The sequence below is a fragment of the Zeus faber genome (assembly GCF_960531495.2).
Source record: "Zeus faber genome assembly, chromosome: 15".
NCBI classification, from domain to species: Eukaryota; Metazoa; Chordata; class Actinopteri; order Zeiformes; family Zeidae; genus Zeus; species Zeus faber.
Window position 1 is genome coordinate 8087923 of NC_137194.1, and position 20722 is coordinate 8108644.

Consider the following 20722-nt stretch of genomic DNA (forward strand, 5'->3'; position numbering starts at 1 on the left):
TATCACACAAAGGCACTGGCAGGACCTTGCACGTAAGCATTTGTACAGCATTGCAGCAGCATTTTGCTGAGGTACATGGGCTTTAAAGCAAGATTACACATCCTTACTAAAGACCCGGAGCGGGCATGCTCGTCTCTGTGATTGCGTGTCTGTCTGCATCCCTCTGTGTGAGCTGTGTGTGTAATCACTCCGAGCTAGCGAGCTCAGAGGGAGAGGAAGGATCGATGCAGTGAGCTACAAAGAAAGGGGAAGGAGAGAAAGAGAGAGGGAGGGAAGGAAGGAGGCAGGAGGCTAATCAATATCATAGCAGCAGGGTGGGGTATCCACCTCACACAGGGCTGCCAGAAAGAAGGCGGGGGGGGGGGCAGAGGAGTAAGCACAGGAGGGACGGGAGGGGCAACAGCAAAAGGATGCAAATCTCCGTGGCGTCGGTAAACAAGAGGCTTTGTGTCAATCACCAGATGAAGTGGCACGTTTAGCATTCCCTTCTCTCCTCCACTACCCTTCAGAGGATTGTTTTCCTGGCAGCTGCGAGCTCATTGGTCCGCACTGGTGAGGGGGTGTGGCTGTGTGGTGATAATGTATGTGCTGTCATGGCGATGATGCCCGCTGTTTAGAAGAGACTCATCAATAACCCCTCCCCTTTTTGTTTCACGGACCGTTAGTCGATGTCTGCTCCATCATTCCATCATCCCGCTATCATATCACACTGCCTACACAATCTATTACATGCATACATACAGAGCAGTTAAAAAAAACCTAATCACCTTACACCCAAGGACAAGTCGCTGTCAATCATGTCACCACAATAGACCAAAACAACAAATCTATCAGGAGCGTAAACCCGAAGCTCAACCCCTCTTGGTGTTGCTACCGCTGTGTTTTGTTGGGCTGCGCGCTTCCTAACCAGATCATGTTGATGCTGATGACTGGGTATATTGTACCATGTCTCCTCTCTGCTTGATTGGACTTCAAAGCCGTGCCGTGCCGAGCTGGGAGGGTTTCAAAATGCTTGTTTAGCACTGGGAGACAGGATGTGATGGCCGACAGCTGAACGCTAAACTGTAAACGGACACTTCCTCTGGTGGAGGAGGAGGTCTGAAGTAGGAAGCCCCCCACCAACATATGCTCTCACTGGGATGCACAGGTGTGTGTGTGTGTGTGTGTGGGGGGGGGTGTAGGTGTATTTTTGAATTTTGTTCTCGTCCTGTGTGGGTTTCTAAAGGTTTTTACAGGAGAGTTTCTGTATCTTAATCTCCCTGTTGTTACTGCATCTTGCTGTGGGCGAGCCGTTACAAATAATAAGACTCAGTTTTGTATCCAGCGCCAGGCTCTGCAGTTTGTGTATTTTATATTTTTATATATATATATAATTATTTTATTTTTATTAAAGGAGAAGGGAAATGCAGAGGTATTTCAGCACTTTCTGCCTGTGTATTTGGGACAAGTGAGGGGTGAAACTGAGCTGATAGCTGACACGCAGGGAGTAAAGTGCCACCTCAGACAAGGCACTGACCTTTCACCTCTCTCCTTCAAGCACTCTCACTCACACACACACACGCACACAGACACACACACACACACACACACACAGTACCATGGGTAAACAGTCATTCCCCTCTCCTCCCGACCAGAGGGAGTTGAAGCGAGTAATTCCCCTGTCCAAAGCAAAAATCTTTTACCTCCCTTGCCTATTTCTGGCCACAGCTTCACAAAGAAAAGTGTGTGTGTGTGTGTGTGTGTGTGTGTGTGTGTGTGTGTGTGTGTGTGTGGGAGTGTGTGTGCGCGCAATCTAAGCCTTTTGATTCACAGGCACACACAGATAAATGGGAGGAGAATTCTTTGATGTGCCTGTGTTGCATAGAAGCAATGTCTGTATATGTTGCCTTTTGTTTCACTCACTCAAGACTGTTTGTGCTGGATCTGGATATTAGTGGTAATTTGGTGTGTGTGTATGTGTGTGCCTTCTCGCACCAGTGTTTTTGCTTTCTATAATCTACTGTGGCTGTACAACATTTAAAATGGTATTAGAAATAAGTAGGTATTTACAGCTATTTTGTGTGTTTTCCCTATTGGGTGTTAGACAGTCTAGCATTGGGAATCGTTGTCTATAGTTTCTGTTCAGTGTCTGGCAAAACATTGTGCTTACAAGCAACTAATGACAATTCTTAAAAGAGCATACTTTACTATGATTTAAGTAGTAGAAATAAGGATTTACGTGGTTGCCAACAGTGGGTTTTCTTTTATGGTTGGGTTTCTTTCACTATTGTAGTTTTGTGGAAAGAAAATTATCTTTGAGTCCATTGAATAACACTGATTGCATTCCCGCTTATTGTGGAGTGAATGTAAATAGAAATCAACACAAACAACCTATTCTGGATTACTGGAGTACTTGATTAAGAAAATAATTTTAAGACTGTGTCACATCAGTGCAGATGCACATTTCCCATGTCTACCTCATTGCTGTCCTTCACTTCACACAGACAAGCACACTGTAGCACGGTAAAGAGTAAGGCGGCTGTTGGCGGTCTAGACTCCAGTCATACAGCACGTCCCTACCCCCAAAGCACTGGGCCAGCCATGTTGTTGCAGCTGTGTTGTCTACAATACATCTCTTGTTGCAACACAGCAGGAGGCAACTCGAAGCCGTGTGTGTGTGTGTGTGTGTGTGTGTGTGTGTGTGTGTGTGTGTGTGTGTGTGTGTGTGTGTGTGTGTGTGTGTGTGTGTGTGTGTGTGTGTGTGTGTGTGTGTGTGTGTGTGTGTGTGTGAGTGAACAATCTACATTCGAGGTAGCTGATAAGACAGAGGAGAGAGAGCTATTATTTTGTTGTCTGCAATGCTGTGCCACATTTAATATCATGTCGACCAGCTATTCTCATCCTTTTTTAGCAGACCCTCAACTTGATGCGTATTAGGAAACTCGCAAACCTTAACCCCAGACAAAAAGATTTTGTATTGGGTTTTGCTTTCAGGAACCTATTTATTTTGCACTCCTCCTTGGTTGTCGGCCGACAGCACTACAAATCCTTTGAATACACACACACACTTGACACCAGATTTACATCCGCAACAACACGGCGTCACACATGTGGGAAGGTAATTTGCATGTTTACATTTGTGCGCACGGAGCACGCATGCTAGCCAGGCCACCCGCTGCTCGGCCTGTGTGGTGCCTGGCAGATCGTTCAGTTAACATGATGTATGACTTAAAGGAATTCTGTCATCACTGGAGATGGATGGAAGGAAAGACAAGGTCACCTTGAGGAGGAGGAGGGGGTAGGATCTTCTATCTAGCGGAGGCGGTCAGATAAGACAGTACAATTACAACCCCGGCTGTGCTGGCGGTGATGTAAGCTCTCGGAGGCAGCCGCAGTGTATCGCCGCCACTCTCTCTCTCTCTCTCTCTCTCCATTTCACACACTGTGCAATCTGTTTTCATGCTTGCTCGCCTGTTCTCCGCACTCTTCCTTTACTGCTGTGTATCGCCACTGCCCTGGCGTCTCCCGGGTGTGTTTGTGCGCGTAGGCGGCCGGCTTGTGTCAGTCTGTATGTACGGAAACGCTGTGTTTGATTGTGTGTTTATATTTATGTGTATGTGTGTTAGAAGGGTCATAAATATTCCTATGAGATGTGCGTCGACCTGAGTAAACTGACCAGACAGGCCGACAAACACACCAGCCTTTTCCTGTTTTTCTATCTATGGATTTGTCCTTCTCTATCTAACCCCTACACACACACACACACACACACGTTCTCCATCTCTGAGCTCCCTCCAGCTGCTCTCACATAAAGCACACATACAGACAGGCAACACATTCCTCATTTTCTGTCACCGTCTTAACATCCTTCCCACAGGAGGCAGTCTTTTGAGATACACACACACACACACACACAGATATAGTATTGATATACACAATTTGTATACAATTCTCAAAAAGCTTTAATTATCGTTTGACAAATGTTATTACCATCCCTGATTTTCACTACTGAACTGTAACCCAAAGGAATCCTCTCTCTCTCTCTCTCTCTCTCTCTCTCTCTAATTACAGAACTAGTCAGTATTAGTGTAGGCTAACAAGGAAAGGATAATACAATGGTTCATGGTCCAAACAAATACCAGGTGGTCCAAACACGCTATCTCGCTACTCAACACAGAAGACTGTGTTGAAGCAACTGCATCGGTCTGAAGTCTTGAGCATGCCTCAGCGAAGATACACATCGACGTCCACGCTTAGGGTTACAGAGAAGCAGTTTCTAGGTCATTGCAGCTCCCCGAGGTTCAGAGAGAAGCCTCCATGCGATGAACGCCTGTGGTCCTGTCTGTCAGACAATCACTGACTGGCTGAGCGGGGTTGGGTCGATACCCAAAAGCAGAACTTAAACACAGGTCCAAACAACAAAAGCATACAGATGGAAGTTGTTGCATCATCGCAGCAAACATTTGTGTGACATTTTTCAAGTTTCGAGAATTTATTTTCCATTTGCTCAGGTGCAGGAGTCCGAGGGCAATGTGGGGGGGCTGTCAGACTCACAGTTACGGTATCACAGTTCAGAGGAGGGGACAGACTGGGGGGGACAGGGTATTTCACACCAGCTTGAATGTCTCTTGCAAGTAGTCTGATGGCCATTGGAGAGAAACTGTTGTGGAAGCGCTTGCTGTTTGTTCTGATTCTCTCTGGTCGGTGGTATCTTAGCTGGTGGAACTTCCCCACCCAGACAGTGTCCAGGATGATGTGATTCGCTGAGAGGTTTCTGTTTGTATGTTATATCTCTTCAAAACATTACGAAGACAGCTAGGTATTTGTTCTTTTTTTCCTATACATTCTGGTCTGGTGAATTAACATTGTGTGCAAGTATGTTAACTGACAGTTATGCAAATGCCAACACTTGCACATGTTTGTTTGGTTTGAAACACCCCAGCCCATGTTTCCACACAGGTTTGTGTGTAGTATGCAGGGCAATTAACAGAACGTAATTAATACTTATTGTTATTGCATCAATACTATTGATTAAAGAAGCATTCTGTGGCATTTAATGCCATTTTCTGATCCCTAAGTAGTTAATCTATTCACCAGTCAGTGAGCCTAAAAATAATCTGTTTGAGACTGGTAGAGAATAGGTTATGTGACCTTCTTTTTGTCAAGAGATCTTGTTTAAAAAAAAAACTAAACTAAACTGCACAACACGAAATCAAGCTCTGTGTTTGGGCTATTAAAAATAAAACTGAAATTTAAAAAAAAAAATGAAAAAGGTAATTTAGGAGCTGGTATTTAAGTCAAGACATCAGAATTGTTATTCATGTGAGCGCTTTTTAAACAGTATAGGGTGTGCAGGACTGGACTAAATGGAAGATTTTTTTATATCACACCTATCAATGCACAATATCAGTATCTTATATGAATTACAAATTCAAAGATAACCAGTTTAGAATCTGTCCATTCATTTTCAACATCGTACAGAACAATATCACAGTAATACTCTAGTTCTTCTTATGAAACTCCCTCTCATATTTTAGGCCTTATATCTAACTTTAGGATCATTACTTATCGTCACAATTCATGTGCATCATCGGTCATCATGCATGGATCTCCATATGATTACATCTAAGTTGCAATATGATTCAAAGATGACGGTAATGTCAAATTATCACGCAAATAACGTGTGCGACTGCAACCCAGGAAACCTTAAGCCTGACGTGTGGTATTCGCTAGAGTCCAGACAAGTCTCAGCTCTCTGCAGGATCTCCCACAGGTGCGCGTGCACACACACACACACACACACACACACACATACACACACATACACACACACACACACACACACACAAACACACACACACACACACACACAGGAAACCTGGTATCTGAGAGAACTGCCTTTGATGCTCTTAAATGAAAGGCTGAAGGCAGGAATGACAATGTTGTCTGGCTGGCTGTGAAAGTGTGTCTGGCTGTAGGGGAGAGCAGGGGAAATAAAGACAGTATTATGATCTAAAAACTCGGATATGAGCACGCAAACCAGCTCCATCTGTCCCCACACGACCTGCGTTTGAGGTTGTTTGGATCTGCATTTCTAGTCCGTATACCCTGCTAGCCCTGCGATGGTTCTAGCCTGCTTTGTCCGAATAAGAAACGAAAAAAAGGCTTTTGTTGTGAGAAGTCTAACCCACTGAACTCTAGTTGTTCGCTCCCCAGTGGGCTGTTCTCTGGATAATGATCATTATTAGCAAACGTTCTCCCTCGTATCCTCCCCCTGTCATGCGCTCCAGTGCTGCTTTCTGTATTGCTGCGCTGCATGCTTGAAATGTTTTGGCTAGAAAAGCCACACAGCGAAAGAAATGTGTCGAAGGCAAAGACAAATATTTAAGTTGGACCCAACCAGGTGGTTTTATGAAGTGAAGAAGCGAGGCCAGTGCTCTGGCTTGGCATGCGCTGTTTCTCCTCAGCCTGCCTCCGCCTCAAAGCGAGACATCTGGTCAGCGGCATACTTCTATTATTATTAACCCTGTTCACTTGGTCATTCTCGAGGGACGCAAATGGTGTCTGGAAGAGATGGCACGTGGTCTGGTTTGTTACCAGTAGGAAGAGAGGGAGAGTCGAGCCAAGCCACAAATGTAGCTGTGGTCATGTGTGTTTCTTGTGACTTTCCCGTGTGTAAAATGCTTCTGTGTTTCGCAATATAATTCCAGCAGAATCTTCCATCAGCCCCTTCGTATTTTAATTAGCGTTATCTGTTAGTTCTGTGTGACTCAGGCCGCCTTCAAACTCCCTCTCTCACTTCTGGTCTTTGGAGCCAAAGACGGGAGGATGAGGAACATTTTGTGGCTCAACGCTGCCATGTGCGCTGTTCTGCTGCTGTGTTTGTTGACAGCGCTATGAAATCCATTGAAAGTAATTTACGTTCCATATAGTATGTGTCCTCATCGAAAGGCACCTCTAATCTTTCGGCGGTACGATCTCATGTACGCGCATGTTTGTAGTGCGTGCACGCTCTTAGCCACGACGGAAAATCTGCCCACTTTGAAGTGGCTAATGCTCATCCAATCCAATATGGATCCAGGCTGACAGATGGGCCCAGTGTGTTCAAAGCGGAGGGCGCAGATTTAATATTTTCAAACAGTGCGGGCCAAAGAAAGAGAGTGGGAACGAGAGAGACACCCCTGTGTCTGCGCAGCAAAAAGGTCCTGACAGAACCGCCATCGCAGCTGGGACTCCCCTCCCCTCGCTTCCATCGCCCCCTCCCTCATCCGCTCCTCCTACACACTCTCAATTTGTTCTCTTAGCCAGGGGGAGAAGCAGCCTGTACACTGTCTTTAGCAAAAACAGCTAATCAGCACTTGTTTATTATTATTAATACATACTTGCCCACGAGATAAAGGCGAAGCAGGAAGGTTCCTCTCTTCTGGAGGAGCTGAATTCAAAAGACAAAGCAGAGAGAGAGATTCTGCTGCCGCTGACAGGCTGATTTAGAGGTGCTTTCTCTTACCTCTGACACCCCGAGTCCCTGCCCTGCGAAGGCTGGGAGAACAATAGTGGTTCTTATCCTGAAAGCCTATTATTTGTGTGTGTGTGTGTGTGTGTGTGTGTGTGTGTGTGTGTGTGTGTGTGTGTGTGTGTGTGTGTGTGTGTGTGTGTGTGTGTGTGTGTGTGTGTGTGTGTGTGTGTGTGTGTGTGTGGCAGCAAACTGCTATTTGCTTTAAACAACCTGCTTTGTCGATCACTGAGATGACGAAGGTTGTGTGAGCACAGCCGACCTCTTGCACTGCACAAGTGTACGCACACACACACATAGTGTGAGTGTGTTTCTGCTTGCGTCCAGATGGAAGCGCTTATTGAGTGCTGGTGCTGGCAGAGTTCTCTCTCTTACTCAGTAATAGGGAGAGGGAGAGCTGTGTGGAATACCCTTCCAATCAGCGCCATCATTTTGGGAGTTTGTGTGCACCAGAGTGCGTCCTTTTGTATATGTGTCAGAGAAAAAGAGAGAAAGAGAGACGTCCTCGCTCCTCCTGCCTCCTCCTTCTAATCATATCATGTCGTAGTGGCAGATTAGTCCTCCCAGATCCCATCTCTGCCTCCCGACGCTACAATCAGCCTTTTGTTCTTTGGTTCTGCTCCCCCCCTCCCTCCCCCCCCGTGGCAGGCGAGGTGAAGGGATCCCCATCCGCTCTCAAGACCATGGCTGTCAGTGTGGTTTCGCGCTGCCGCTAGCCTAGCCTCCCTGTGCCCAAACTCCCCCTCGCCCCGGGGGTGGTCGGCCAGCTAAGCTGCTATCCTAATCGTTGGGCTAGCACAGCTGAACTGACTGCCATTCCTGGTTGACCGGGTATCGTTTGCTAAGTCCCTGTTCATCTCTTTCTCTCGCCCTTTCTTTTCGTCCGGCTTTGAGATCTGTCATTCCTTCCTATCCGCTGGTCACCACCTCCCAAAAGGAAGTCGTAGATTGCTGCCCCTGATGTCACCAGCGGGGGATGGGTGGGTGGGCGGGCACAAGAAGGGCTAGCAGAGGAAGAGGAGAGTGTTTGAAAAGCAGGGAAAATAAACAGAGGTTTCCTGTTAACGAGGTGCACTGGGGGCCTGTCGTGTGGAAGGGAAGGGGTCTGGTTTGGTTTAAAGCAAAGCTCTAGTGTTACATTAAGGGGAGGGGGGACTCGGAACGGGACAGAGGAGGAGGGGTTACAGATTGTTAGAATGTTGTCTTGGTTTCGTCATGACTACACTTGGCTGGAAAGAGGACGGCCATATTGCAAGAATCACTATGAACAGATGTCATGTTTTAGCCCGGCAATTACAGAAGATTGCCATTGGTCAATGGCGCTGTCAATCTACTCCTGCCCAATAAAGGAGCTTCAAATTTAAAGGGTTAGTTGTTGTTTTCTCAGTCGCTGGTTTTGCACTTCAAAAAGCAGTTTCTTAAATAACAGCATCTGGTTTGAAAACACGGTGTTGAGACCACACACTTTGTTTTAAGTGTTTTCTTTTTCCTTTAGATTCCATCCCTATATAGCATATGCTTGCTCCCTTTTCAGTCTTGAAGCTGTTTTCTTGGAACGAGAAAGCCTTGTCTTCCCCTCGCTGGTCTTTGTTGTGGTGTGGTCCTACACGGGGGCCGGGCTACAGAGTTGACCGCACACACAAGCACCCACACAAAAGAAACTCTACAGCTATTATGAAGCCGAGGGGCCGTCCACCTTGAGCAAGAACATGGTTAGTCCGCGATTTAAAAAATAAAATAAAAATAATAAAAATTTAACCCACCCACACAATGTCTCGGCATTGTCTCGGGTCAAATTTAGTAGATATTACACAGTGAAGAAAGAATTTGTTTTATGAGATTTGCAGGGAAATCTAAACCTGCTTAAAGTGTGTGTCTTAAGCAAAGGAAGCAGAAGTCAACGTTTAGTCTGTAAAACAGCGGCCCCAGCCCCGGTAGTAACCCTCTGTCTGAAGTGTGTGCCCAGGAATGTCATAGGCCAGCCTGAGCCACTGCGGGGGGTGGGTGGGGAAGGGGCGCCATTGTGCTCAGCCCTGAAGCATGACTCTCAGATTTATATCTGCTCAGTGAATGGAGGCCAAGTCTCTCGTACCCTGGGGGCTTCAGCAGAGGGGCAGGGGGGCGGTCGTCGTTGTAATTTTAAAACTGAGGAAATGAGGAAGTCTAGCCACCCCACCCCTCACCCCCCCTGTTTAATTCAAGCCTACCACTTCTGTTTTTCTCTGCTGTCCTTTCACGTCGTTCTATTTTTCGTTCCATCTCTTTTTTTTTTTTTTTTGTATCTTACCCTCTATAGTGGGTCAGTAAGTAAGTCTTTTCGCTGCAGTCCCAAGGTTCAGGGCCCAGGAGGAGGGAGGGAAAGGGCCATGTTCATCACTCTGGCAGGCGGGCAAAGATGGCTGACATTGTGTGCTTGGCTTAGCTTAGCTTTCAGCTCTCTACAGGCAGAGTGGAGTGCCCCTAATCTATCCTGCATTGTGGCTCACTGCCTCGCTCACTTGCTCTCTCTCTCTACCTCGCTCTCCCACTCTCCTTGAGGGTTTATCTTGAAGGTGGGATTCTGAGCAGAAATCGGCTTTCTAATGACAGGATATTGATGTTAGCTGATTAGCACTGAGCCTTTGCTTCTGGCTGCGTTTTGCTTTTGTGTAAAACCATGACGGTCTGTGCATGTAGGGGAAGCGAAGGCATCTGTTTGTGGGTGTCCACAAGGAAGGGAGAGAGGGGCTGTCTGCGTGCAGGTCTCTGTTTTCACCGGGCCCATAGCCTCTGTTCTCAAGCTCTAAAAATCTTTGATTTTGGTGCTTTTACAGACAGAAAATTAGATGTTCAGGTAGCCGGCTGCCAGTGTTTACAATCTGCTAAAAGCATTAATTATGCATAAGTACTGGATGACTCCTTGTTCTCCCACAGCAGGCAGCTTGTATCTAGAAGGCAACTGGAGGGACAGGGGCTCGGGATAGGTGGGCTAACGGCAGAGAGAGGAGCATGACGTCACCTCAATCTTATCTTCATACTATGTGCATATGTTAGAGAGAGAGAGAGCGAGGGGGGGGAAGAGAATGCAGGCAATGAGCTGACTGTGTGCCAGCTGCTGTTTAACACGTCCAAGCTCACACACTCATTTGCACGCCCGCCCTCCCTCCTTCAGGCTGGATAGAAAGAAAATGGTGGGTGAAGGAAGGAGGTAGCGAGAAGAGGAGGGTTGAAATGAGAAGTTGAGAGGAGGGGATTTAGGGTGCGAGGGGAGGAAGAGTCACCGAAGAGCGAGAGGGGAGGGAGGGAGGGTGGGGTGGGAGTGAGGAAAAACAGCAGTGGGCTGTGGGACTGCTGAGGAGGTGATGATTCCCCCCCATGACATAACAGAACAATGTACTGGAAGGCTTGAAATATCTTTTCACTGAGCTCATGTTCCTTTCACGCAGCTACACAGACACAAATGAACAGAGAGCGAGAGAGCCATCAACCCTAAAGCACTGGTGTTAAGATGTCTCAGATTAACATAATTCTGCTCGCACTGTGGTTTTGGGTGGTGTTGGAGGTGGTGTCTGGGCTTAAGATGGCTGTGTCGCAGCCCAGCACTCAGCCCTGGCGGCGGCGCTGATGTTCCCTGAAAGTGCACGACGGTCAGTTGGGCCTCGGTGAGGGAACGTTAAATATTTTATAACGTCGAATGAAAACAGTGTTTTTGCCCTTCTCATCTCTCGCCCCGGCCCCGGCCTCTCTCTGTCTCCGCCGTTACCCCCACCCCTCTTTTTTATTTATTTATTTATTTTTTTATTGTTGACTGGCGTTGCAAGCTCTCCGCGCCTCAGTGCTCCCACCTGCTGGTCAACTGGGGGAACAACAGCTCCTCACTTGCATGTCTTATCTCAGAAGACCAGTGGGTGGCAGCCTTCAAAGAACACTGTGATCAGTCCAAGGTGCAGGAGTGTGTGTGTGTGTGTGTGTGTGTGTGTGTGTGTGTGTGTGTGTGTGTGTGTGTGTGTGTGTGTGTGTGTGTGTGTGTGTGTGTGTGTGTGACCTGTGAGAACATGAAGTAGTTGTTTAGTTATACATTTATTTATTTCAATAAATTAATGTATCACTAAAAATCCAAACAGACAATGAGCAAAAGGCATGCCGTGTCCCCGTAAAAGGGCTCTAACATTCGTACTCATGCTCTCCCCACCGGTCAAGCTGCTGTTTATTTCATTATGGCTATGAGTGCGCAGCGATCCCTTTTTAATTGACATGGTTACACTGCGGGGTTTTTCAGCGTGAGCCTGGCAAAGCAATAAACAACAACCGCCGCTTGCCACGTAGTCGCTGAATGACGTCACAAAATTATGTTTATTCATTTTACTGTCTTTTGTCTTTGATGGGGTTTTTTTCTTCCTCTTTTTTTTACCGTATCACTCACTGAGCTCCTCTGTGTGCCACAGAGTAAACGGGACCATCTGCTGATGAGTGTGAAGTGGTACTACCGCCAGTCCGAGGTTCCCGACTCCGTCTACCAGCACCTGGTGCAGGATCGCAACAATGAGAACGGTAAGACCGCCGCACGTTCACACACAGACACACACACGCACATACACACACACACACACACACACACACACACACACACACACACACATCAAGGATGGCTGGTGAGTCAGTTGTCATTCAGTCTTTCAAGACAGGTATGAAATGTTAGATTTATATGAAAAAATTGAGTTTTCGTCTGATGTTATACTTTGGTTTTCCACGAAATACGCTTGAATTCTTGAACATGATGTTTTAAATGATCTGTCATGACTAGAGATGCACTGATCCACTGTTTTTCAGTTATGATCCCATCCAATACATCTGTGCCGATTCTGAAACCAGAGACTTTTTGCTTTTTATTATTGTTGTTGTTGTTGTTGGTATTTTGTCTGTATGAGGCTGTAGTAAACCACACAGCATTTCTCATTAATAGAGCAAAGAATATACAATATACATTAAATTGAAATGTATTGCAAAGGAATTTATTTGAAATGTTGTTTGAAATTATGTACAGTAGGCTTCGTATTTTACCTCCGTACAAACCGGGTTTTCAAATTGTATATTTGATAAAAAACTGAAAAGATCAAGAACTGGATCTGGACCTGGACGATTAGATCATACGTCAACGTCACTGCTATATTGGAACGGTCATGGAGTAGGAAAAAACTTCAAAACTTTTTTTTCTTCTCCAGATCAAAAGCCTTTGAACATAAAAACGACTGATTGAAATTGTTTAATAAATGTAAACGTTATAGTGCTTTTTATCCAGAAGAAACACAGCTCCCCTGTTTACTTGTATTTGTTTACAGGCTAGTTTTGCCCATTCCAATATCCCGTTCCGACGCTGACGTAGGATTATTTTGGCTTTTAACCCGACGTGACCGGCAAGTGGAAGGACGCCTCTGTAGATTTAATCCTCATCTGGTGATTGGTTTCAGTGTGGCGCTGCACGAATAGAACTACAACTCCCAGCTGCTCAATGGCGGCGCATATTATATACATCGGAATCATGACGTCTTATTTTGAGGGCCACGGGTTAATTATTTGAATTCTCCAGGAGGCAGACCATTAAATTCGCAAAATATTTTCGGCCCAGAACCATGCCCCCACGGAACCGCTGTGCCCACCGGCCCGGGCACGCATATGTGTGCATAAAGTCCCCTATGAACATTAGAATAGAGCTAGGCGATATTAACAAAATCAAATGTCAATATCTTTTTATGAATACCTCGATATCGATAACTCAACGACATTTTGGGGGCAACTATTGGTTCACATGATATCAACACACAAAAAATATCTGTTATATAATTTCATTAAAACCACTAGAACAGTCTATGAAGTTCAGGAAAAACTCGTGGACAATGTTGACATAGACAAGCCAACATCCTCAAAAGCAAACACACACACACATACGCACCCCTGTACTCAGAAGGCTTTAGTGACTGTAAGAGCTCTCTGTGAACTGCATTTCAAACAGAAGCCAGTACACACACATTGTCCCAGGCAGCAGAATCCCACAATCCAGTCCCACAGTTCTGAGCTGTTCCCTCGGCAACATTTCACTTCGGGCCAGACGGCAGCAACTGTCGAGTGCTAATAACCTCTAGCATCACATGGCCCCACGGCGCCGCTCCTTAACACCGTTTCATTTCACACATACACAGCCTGTCAGGATTTTCTTTACTTATTTATATACACATCCACTGACACACGATATTGCCGTCAGCTAGATGTCTGATACCAGGCTGAAACTGGGTATTTTTATTTTTTGAAAATTCCCAATAAGATAAGACAACACTTTATTAATCCCGAGGGGGAAATTCAGGTGTTCCAGCAGCAGAAGTTGACAGAACAGTGAAAGTCAAAAAAGATTAAAAAGTAAAAATGAAATAAATATATGTAGATATCTAAAGAGAACTTACCAGAGTGTAGCGTTTGTACGGATACCTTTGTTAATTTAAAGGTATGCTAAAAAATAAAGGACAGTTATGTACATAAATAAACAGTGTGTAGCAATTATGTTGAAATATACCATAGTACGGTATAATGTGCTGCTGTAGTAAATATACAGACATGGACAAATGTGTTGGTACACTTACAGCTCATTGAAACAATGCTTCATTCCTTCTGAAAAGTGATGAAATAAAAAGCAATTTTCTAATGTATTCAGTACCTGCATCTCTTCGGTATGTCATAGAGTAAAGCAAAGATACTGTGAAAAGAGATAAGTTATTGCTAAAGAGATCAATTATATTCTAAAGTAGCCTGGACAGATTTGTTTGTTCCCCTTATTATAAATAATTGGATTATAGTGATGTTTCAAACAAACTGTTTTCTTTCATTGGTATCACACATGTCTTCATTCTTATAATCAGTCATTCAGCCTATATATATGGATAAAAGTAAAAAAGTTGTCACTTTGTTGTTTGGTATCATCGTGTGCACCACACTGAACATGGACCAGAGAAAGCAAAGAAGAGAGTTGTCTGAGGAGATCAGAAAGAAAATTATAGGACAAGCATGTTAAAGGTAAAGGCTATAAGACCATCTCCAAGCAGCTTGATGCTCCTGTGACTACAGTTGTAAATACAGTATTATTAAGAAGCTTAAGGTCCATGGGACCGTAGCCAACCTCCTGGTTGCGGTCGCAAGAGGAAAACCGACCCCAGATTTAACAGAAGGATCGTACAAATGATAGAAAAAGAGCCAAGGGCAACTTCCAGAGGTACAAGCTGAACTCCAAGGTCAGGGTGCGTCAATGTCTGAACGCACCATCCGTCACTTTTTGAGTGACAGTGGGAGAAGGAAGAAGACCCAGGAGGACTCCACTTTTGAATGAAAAACATTAAAAAGCCAGACTGGAATTAGCTAAAATGCATATTGACAAGCCACAATGCTTTTGGGAGAATGTCCTTTTGACAGATGAGTCAAAACTGGAGCTTTTTGGCAAGTCACGTCAGCTCTATGTTCACAGACGAAAAAACGAAGCTTTCAAAGTAAAGAACATCATACCTACTGTGAAACATGGAGGAGGCTTGGTTATTTTCTGGGGCTGCTTTGCTGCTTCTGGCACGGGGTGCCTTGAATCTGTGCAGGGCACAATGAAATCTCAAGACTATCAAGGCATTCTTTAGCAAAACGTACTGCCCAGTGCTGGAAAGCTCTGTCTCAGTTGCAGGTCATGGGTCCTCCAACAGGATAATGACCCAAAACACACAGCTTAAAGCACCCAAGAATGGATAAGAACAAAACATTGGACTATTCTGAAGTGGCCTTCTGAACACTGATCTGAATCCTATTGAACATCTATGGAAAGAGCTGAAATATGCATTCTGGAGAAGGCACCCTTCAAACCTGAGACAGCTGGAGCAGGTTACTCAGGAAAAGTGGGCTAAGTCTCATTGAGAGTAACAGAAATCGCTTTATTGCAGTAATTGCCTCTAAAGGTTGTGCAACAAAATATTAGGTTATTTGTCCCATAATCTTTGTCCATGCCATTTTCATTTGTTTTATTATGTAAAATATTCTGTTGAATCAAAAATCAAAAGTAATGTCAGATTTCTTTTAAATAGGCGATGAACAATGATGGATGCCAGTTACTTCAGTGAGTTTCACGCCCAGGAGATAGAGTGGGTCGTCTAGTAAACGGAAGATTGCCGGTTCGATCCCCAGCTCCTCCTGATAGCATGCTGATGTGTCCTTGAGCAATACACTTAACACCATAACTGCTCCTTGGACGCTGCTATATGGCAGCCCACTGCTCCTACATACGTCAGTACTAGGATGGGGGAAATGCATTTTGTTTCCTCAGTACTTGTACTCTTTGCAATGACAATTAGTTTAATCTAATCGAATCTGTATGTGAGGCAGCTGTAGCGTCGTGATGATGACAATAATGGCATTATAATAATACTAACAGCGATACTAATAATGAGGGGATTAAGTATTTCTTATCTTATCTCTTTTATTTTGTCTTATCGCTTATCTTAATAATAAACATAATAATACAGATAATAGTACTTATGGTAATGGTAATATATAAAATTAAAAAATATGATCAATCAGATATTTATCTTTAACAGCGGCTTGACTTTCTGCCACATAGGAGCATGTTCGATTTTTCTCGTGGAGTAAACATGGATTCAATGTCAATCATTCTATCTTAGTGATCTCAAACAAAACTGTCTTAGTTCAATACTCAGTATCAGCCAGGACCTAAAATGTAGGAGCTAGACTGACTATCTCCAGTGAGAAGCAACCCGTAGCCTCCCATAACTCTATATTTTAATCTCCTGAAAAATGTAGTTTTCACGGTGGGAAAGGTAAATGACATTTCAGGAATCTGTCATCGACGTGACTTAAGTCATAGACGTTTTGTTTTTTGAAGCGGTAAAGAGACGTGCGATAGATAGATGTGAGGGATAAAGTTATGACTATTTGTTAGTACGTCTGACAATATTTTGGCTGGGAAAGCAGGTCTGCCGTGACCACGGACGGCTCGCAGCCTGTTCTGGTTTGTACTTTAAAAGGCAAAACGCTGCATCAGATGAGGAATGTGTTTTTCACTTGACAGCATATTTTGTCAGGATCATTTTTCAGGAGTGTGACAGTATGTATTTCTCCATCTGCATCTTATTCAGACAAGGTGAAGCTCTGAATAAATACATGTGAATTGGGATAATCCAGAATTTCTTTTCACTTTGCAAAGTCAGTTGAACTTAACTACTCAACTTAACCTAAACTATACAATTAAACTTTAGCACAACTTACCAGCTAATGAATCTGGTTGAAGGTTGTCATTCCCTTCAAGGTGTTGTGAATTCAATTTGTTAATAATACAGTATAAAGCAGTATAGAATGCGTACCAAAACTTCTCTTAGCTGGGGGAAATGTCATAATGTCTTAATATTAGGGATAAATACCTTTTGTATTTAAGAATATACTGGTATGATTTTCACAATACCACCATATACTCACAATACCTCCTTAGTCAAGGTATTTCATTGTTTTTTTTTCTTATTTTGTCTAATAAATATAAGAATTACAATTTTGTGGCAGTATCTTTAAATGACCGAAAAAGGAAATAAGGGGGGGGGGGGGGGGGGGGGGGGGCTGAGTGGGAAAACTTGATGGACTGTAATGTATATTTCTAAATCCAGATATTTAATCACATGTTCTTGCTTTGTAGTCTCGAGATTATTAGAACCGATGTCACCGGAACAAAGCTTCAGGCACCTGAACTCTGGTAGTAATTCGTTCTGTCGATGTGTTTTAACCCCAATAATATTCATCTCACTGGAGAAGAACATTGCGTTCTTTTTTCAGAGTTGTTTACCTTATTGACTTCATTGAATTATGTGGTATAAAATTGGCCTCCATAGAAATACCTTTCTACGTTTAAGTAGTTCTCTGCGTGTGGTTTTATTTCCGTGACTATAAATACTGAAAGTAATTTCCTTTGGACATTTATTCTGTCTCGGATATTTGCATCTGAATATGGTGAAGAATGATAATTAGAAAAAGTACTTTTTCCCTTATTATAATTGTGGTTTTTTTCCCCCCATCCTAGACTCTGGCCGGGAGCTTGTCATCACCGACCCAGTGGTGAAGAGTAGAGAACTCTTTATCTCCGACTACGTGGACACTTACCATGCTGCTACTCTCAGGTAAATATAAACACAGAAACAAAAACAGACCGGTAGCCTTGTGTCTCCGGCATTGAACGAGAACTTAAAGCGGTAAAAGAACACTAAAGCCTTCTGCCCGCCCGCCTGCTCTTCTCAGAACTGATAGCAATCACGCTGGGACTTTGCGTGCTTAGCTCCAGGAAAAGGGAGGACAGGCGTGATTGTCTCAGTCTGAATCTATATATTCTCCGTGTGATTCTTCCCCCTCTTCTTCATTTCGCCCCGTCCTTGCTGAGTTACCCCCCTCGCTCCCCCATCTCCCCCTCCCTCTAACCAGAACCATCTGTGAGCTGCACAACGGCGGGTAGTCACAGCCACGTCTCCCAGAAACCACTGATTTCAGGGCAAATTAGCTGCAACTTCTCCTGCACAGAGCGCCCTTTGATTTCACTTATTCTCGAGGCTTTAGATAAACGGGGCGGTGGGGAGGGGGATTCCAGCGGGATGCCGTAATGCCGCAGCCCCTCTAAAGGCCCTCCTCCCCAGCTCCCCTTTCATCTTGTGAGGTTGGGGAAGGTAGTGTTTCTTAGCCAGGCGGCCCCTGCTCCAGACCACTGTGATGCCCATTATTGTGATAAGCTCAGACACCAGGGTGATGGAAACAGAGATGGTATCAATATGTGGCTGGAGTCATAGCCCTCCTGGCTCGCAATAACGTCTGGAGACACACCAGATCTCTGCACCATCAGCCTGCCACATCTCAATCGTGCTGGACAAGGCAGGGCTGACAGGTTCAGCTGGTGTTTACAGGCTCGGGAGCCAGAAACTGGTTTCCTCCAGCAAAGTCAACAGGCAGTGGCAGGCACAAGATACCTGCTGTTCCAATTTGTCACCTCCAATATATAAGCAACCTCTAGAAGTTCTAACAGCCTGTTCCTTTGAATGACGTTTGTTTGTGTGTGCAACGTACAGCACTCTCTAAATTATGCTTTCAAAGAAAATTATTTTTTAATATTGATATTGTGTCATGGCAATCTGATAACTTGTGTTTTTGCCCCCGCAGGGGAAAATGCAACATCGCCCATTTCTCCGACATCTTTGCTGCCCGGGAGTTCAAAGCCCGCATGGACTCCTTTTTCTACATCCTGGGATACAACCCAGAGACCAGGTGAGATTCTCCCGAAATCCTCCCCGGGCGTAACATGCTGGAATGTAACGTTGTTTTATGTGTTCTAAAATCCAGAGGTTATGAGCCCAGTAAATGCTATTGAACGATCTGCACTATACTTCTTTTGTCAAGATTGTGTTTTAAGTATTTTATTTATTTTTTAGCTCTTGTCCCAAAGTGCCATAATTTTAATGGGATGCTGCACAAAAGGCCAATGCTTTTGTCATTATTAGGGCTTAGTGTTATAGTGTTAAAGCAATGTATGAGGACTTTTAAAGGAGAATATTATCTGTTATTTGCTTTCAATATTGAAACTGTCCCTACCAAATCCAAATAATCCGTTAACATAACATGACACAGTGCGACCCCTCCACTTTCAGATGTTATGTGTCTGTACGCTGGCGGGAAATAATACCACCACACAGTATTGTTGTAATTCATTTAGGCCTTAGAAATATCAGCAAGTGTGTTACTATGGCAACAGACCATAGGCGTTGCCAGGGGGGGGCGCGCAGGAGATATGTCTCCCTCAATATATATAACACGTGCATTTGCCCCCCTCCCAATAAACATGAAAGAAGCAGAGTTCTTTTATTTTGAAAAAACGCTACGTTACTCATAGGCAACGCAACAATGCCTCCGACAGGGGCGGGTCGTTTTTCTGTTGCGCTGGGTCTTTTTTTACTCCCAAAATATGAATATGAATTATGAGCTCATACAACCCCTGAATCCTTTGTGTCAAATGTAATTATCCCCACCACACGCACACGCACACGCACACACACACACACACACACACACACACACACACACACACACAGTGTTGTGATCTCAGTCAGCAGCGGCTCAGCATCCTCTCCTCTCTCCTGGCGCTGTGCGCTCACAGGCAGGTTGATAATTCTCTAATGGATGATTTGATCAATGTTTTAATCGGTTATGGCCAAAATGTGTTGTATTCTTGTTTTGAGTCAGCTTCAGCAACATAGTTGAGATGAACATGATTCCTAAAAATCATCTCAAAACACATATGTGTAATGTATGTTTTGAATGTTGACGTGAATAGGTGCAAACATGCAGGTTTAGTGAAGTTACATCCCCAAACAGAAGAGGACAGAAAGGACAGAACCGTGAATCGTGCCTATATGAGTGTTGACTCAGCGGGGATAACATTAAATAAGAAAAGTTGATCGATAGGAGAACACATATATGAAAGCAATACAGAACGCCTGAGAGCCGTACTGCATTATATTCATTCATTATATTTCGAATTGTCACCTGGTGCCTGAGTTTTGTGTTTTCCTTTACATAAATAGAAATTTCCATCATAAATTGATGCAGAAACGGCACCTATTTGTGCATAAAATTTTACCAGCATGCAGGAAATGAAGTGTCTGAGGCTCAAAACTTCCTGAGGGAGGACCCCCAGCTTACTGTCGACCCCCATTCTTCAAACAAATCTACGCCACTGCAACAGACACTGTTTTCTGCTGCCGCAGCTCCTACAGGTTAAGCGAACGAAAAGGTCTGCAGAAAGTCAAAAGGGGAATATAACAAGCAGCTTCCCAAAACACAGGTTGTTATTGATGCTGCCTTTTAAAAAAAATAATAATAATAAATAAATAAAAAATGTAAGGAGCCCACAGATGGTTAACAAAGTGAAGGTGGTTTGACGGGAATTTGTATCTAAACAGAGAACTTCCCCTCTCGTAACCTGAGGGACCTCCGGCGTACAAAGCTTTCCTGTAAGTTCAAAACATCAGGTTTTGTACGGGCTTCTACTTTACCGCTTCAAAATAGATACCTATTGAACTTTTCCATCCCCATTTGCATCTTTGACTGCTTAGTGTGTGATCAGGAAGACTGTCGGGTGCTGAGAAAACAAGACAGATGTGTTTATTTGGATGCTGTAAATGAGTGGTGTTA

General features: G+C 44.3%; 1 protein-coding gene across 1 annotated transcript in view; it reads left to right on the forward strand.

The window, feature by feature from the left end:
- rerea (arginine-glutamic acid dipeptide (RE) repeats a) overlaps positions 1–20722 on the forward strand; it is a gene marked incomplete at its 5' end in the record, with an annotated part of 95293 nt that overhangs the window by 35776 nt on the left and 38795 nt on the right. Inside the window, 3 exons of the mRNA XM_080015886.1 lie at positions 11917–12022; positions 17574–17670; positions 18695–18799. Coding sequence (XP_079872012.1) covers positions 11917–12022; positions 17574–17670; positions 18695–18799 — 308 coding nt within the window. The remainder of the gene's footprint in view (positions 1–11916; positions 12023–17573; positions 17671–18694; positions 18800–20722) is intronic.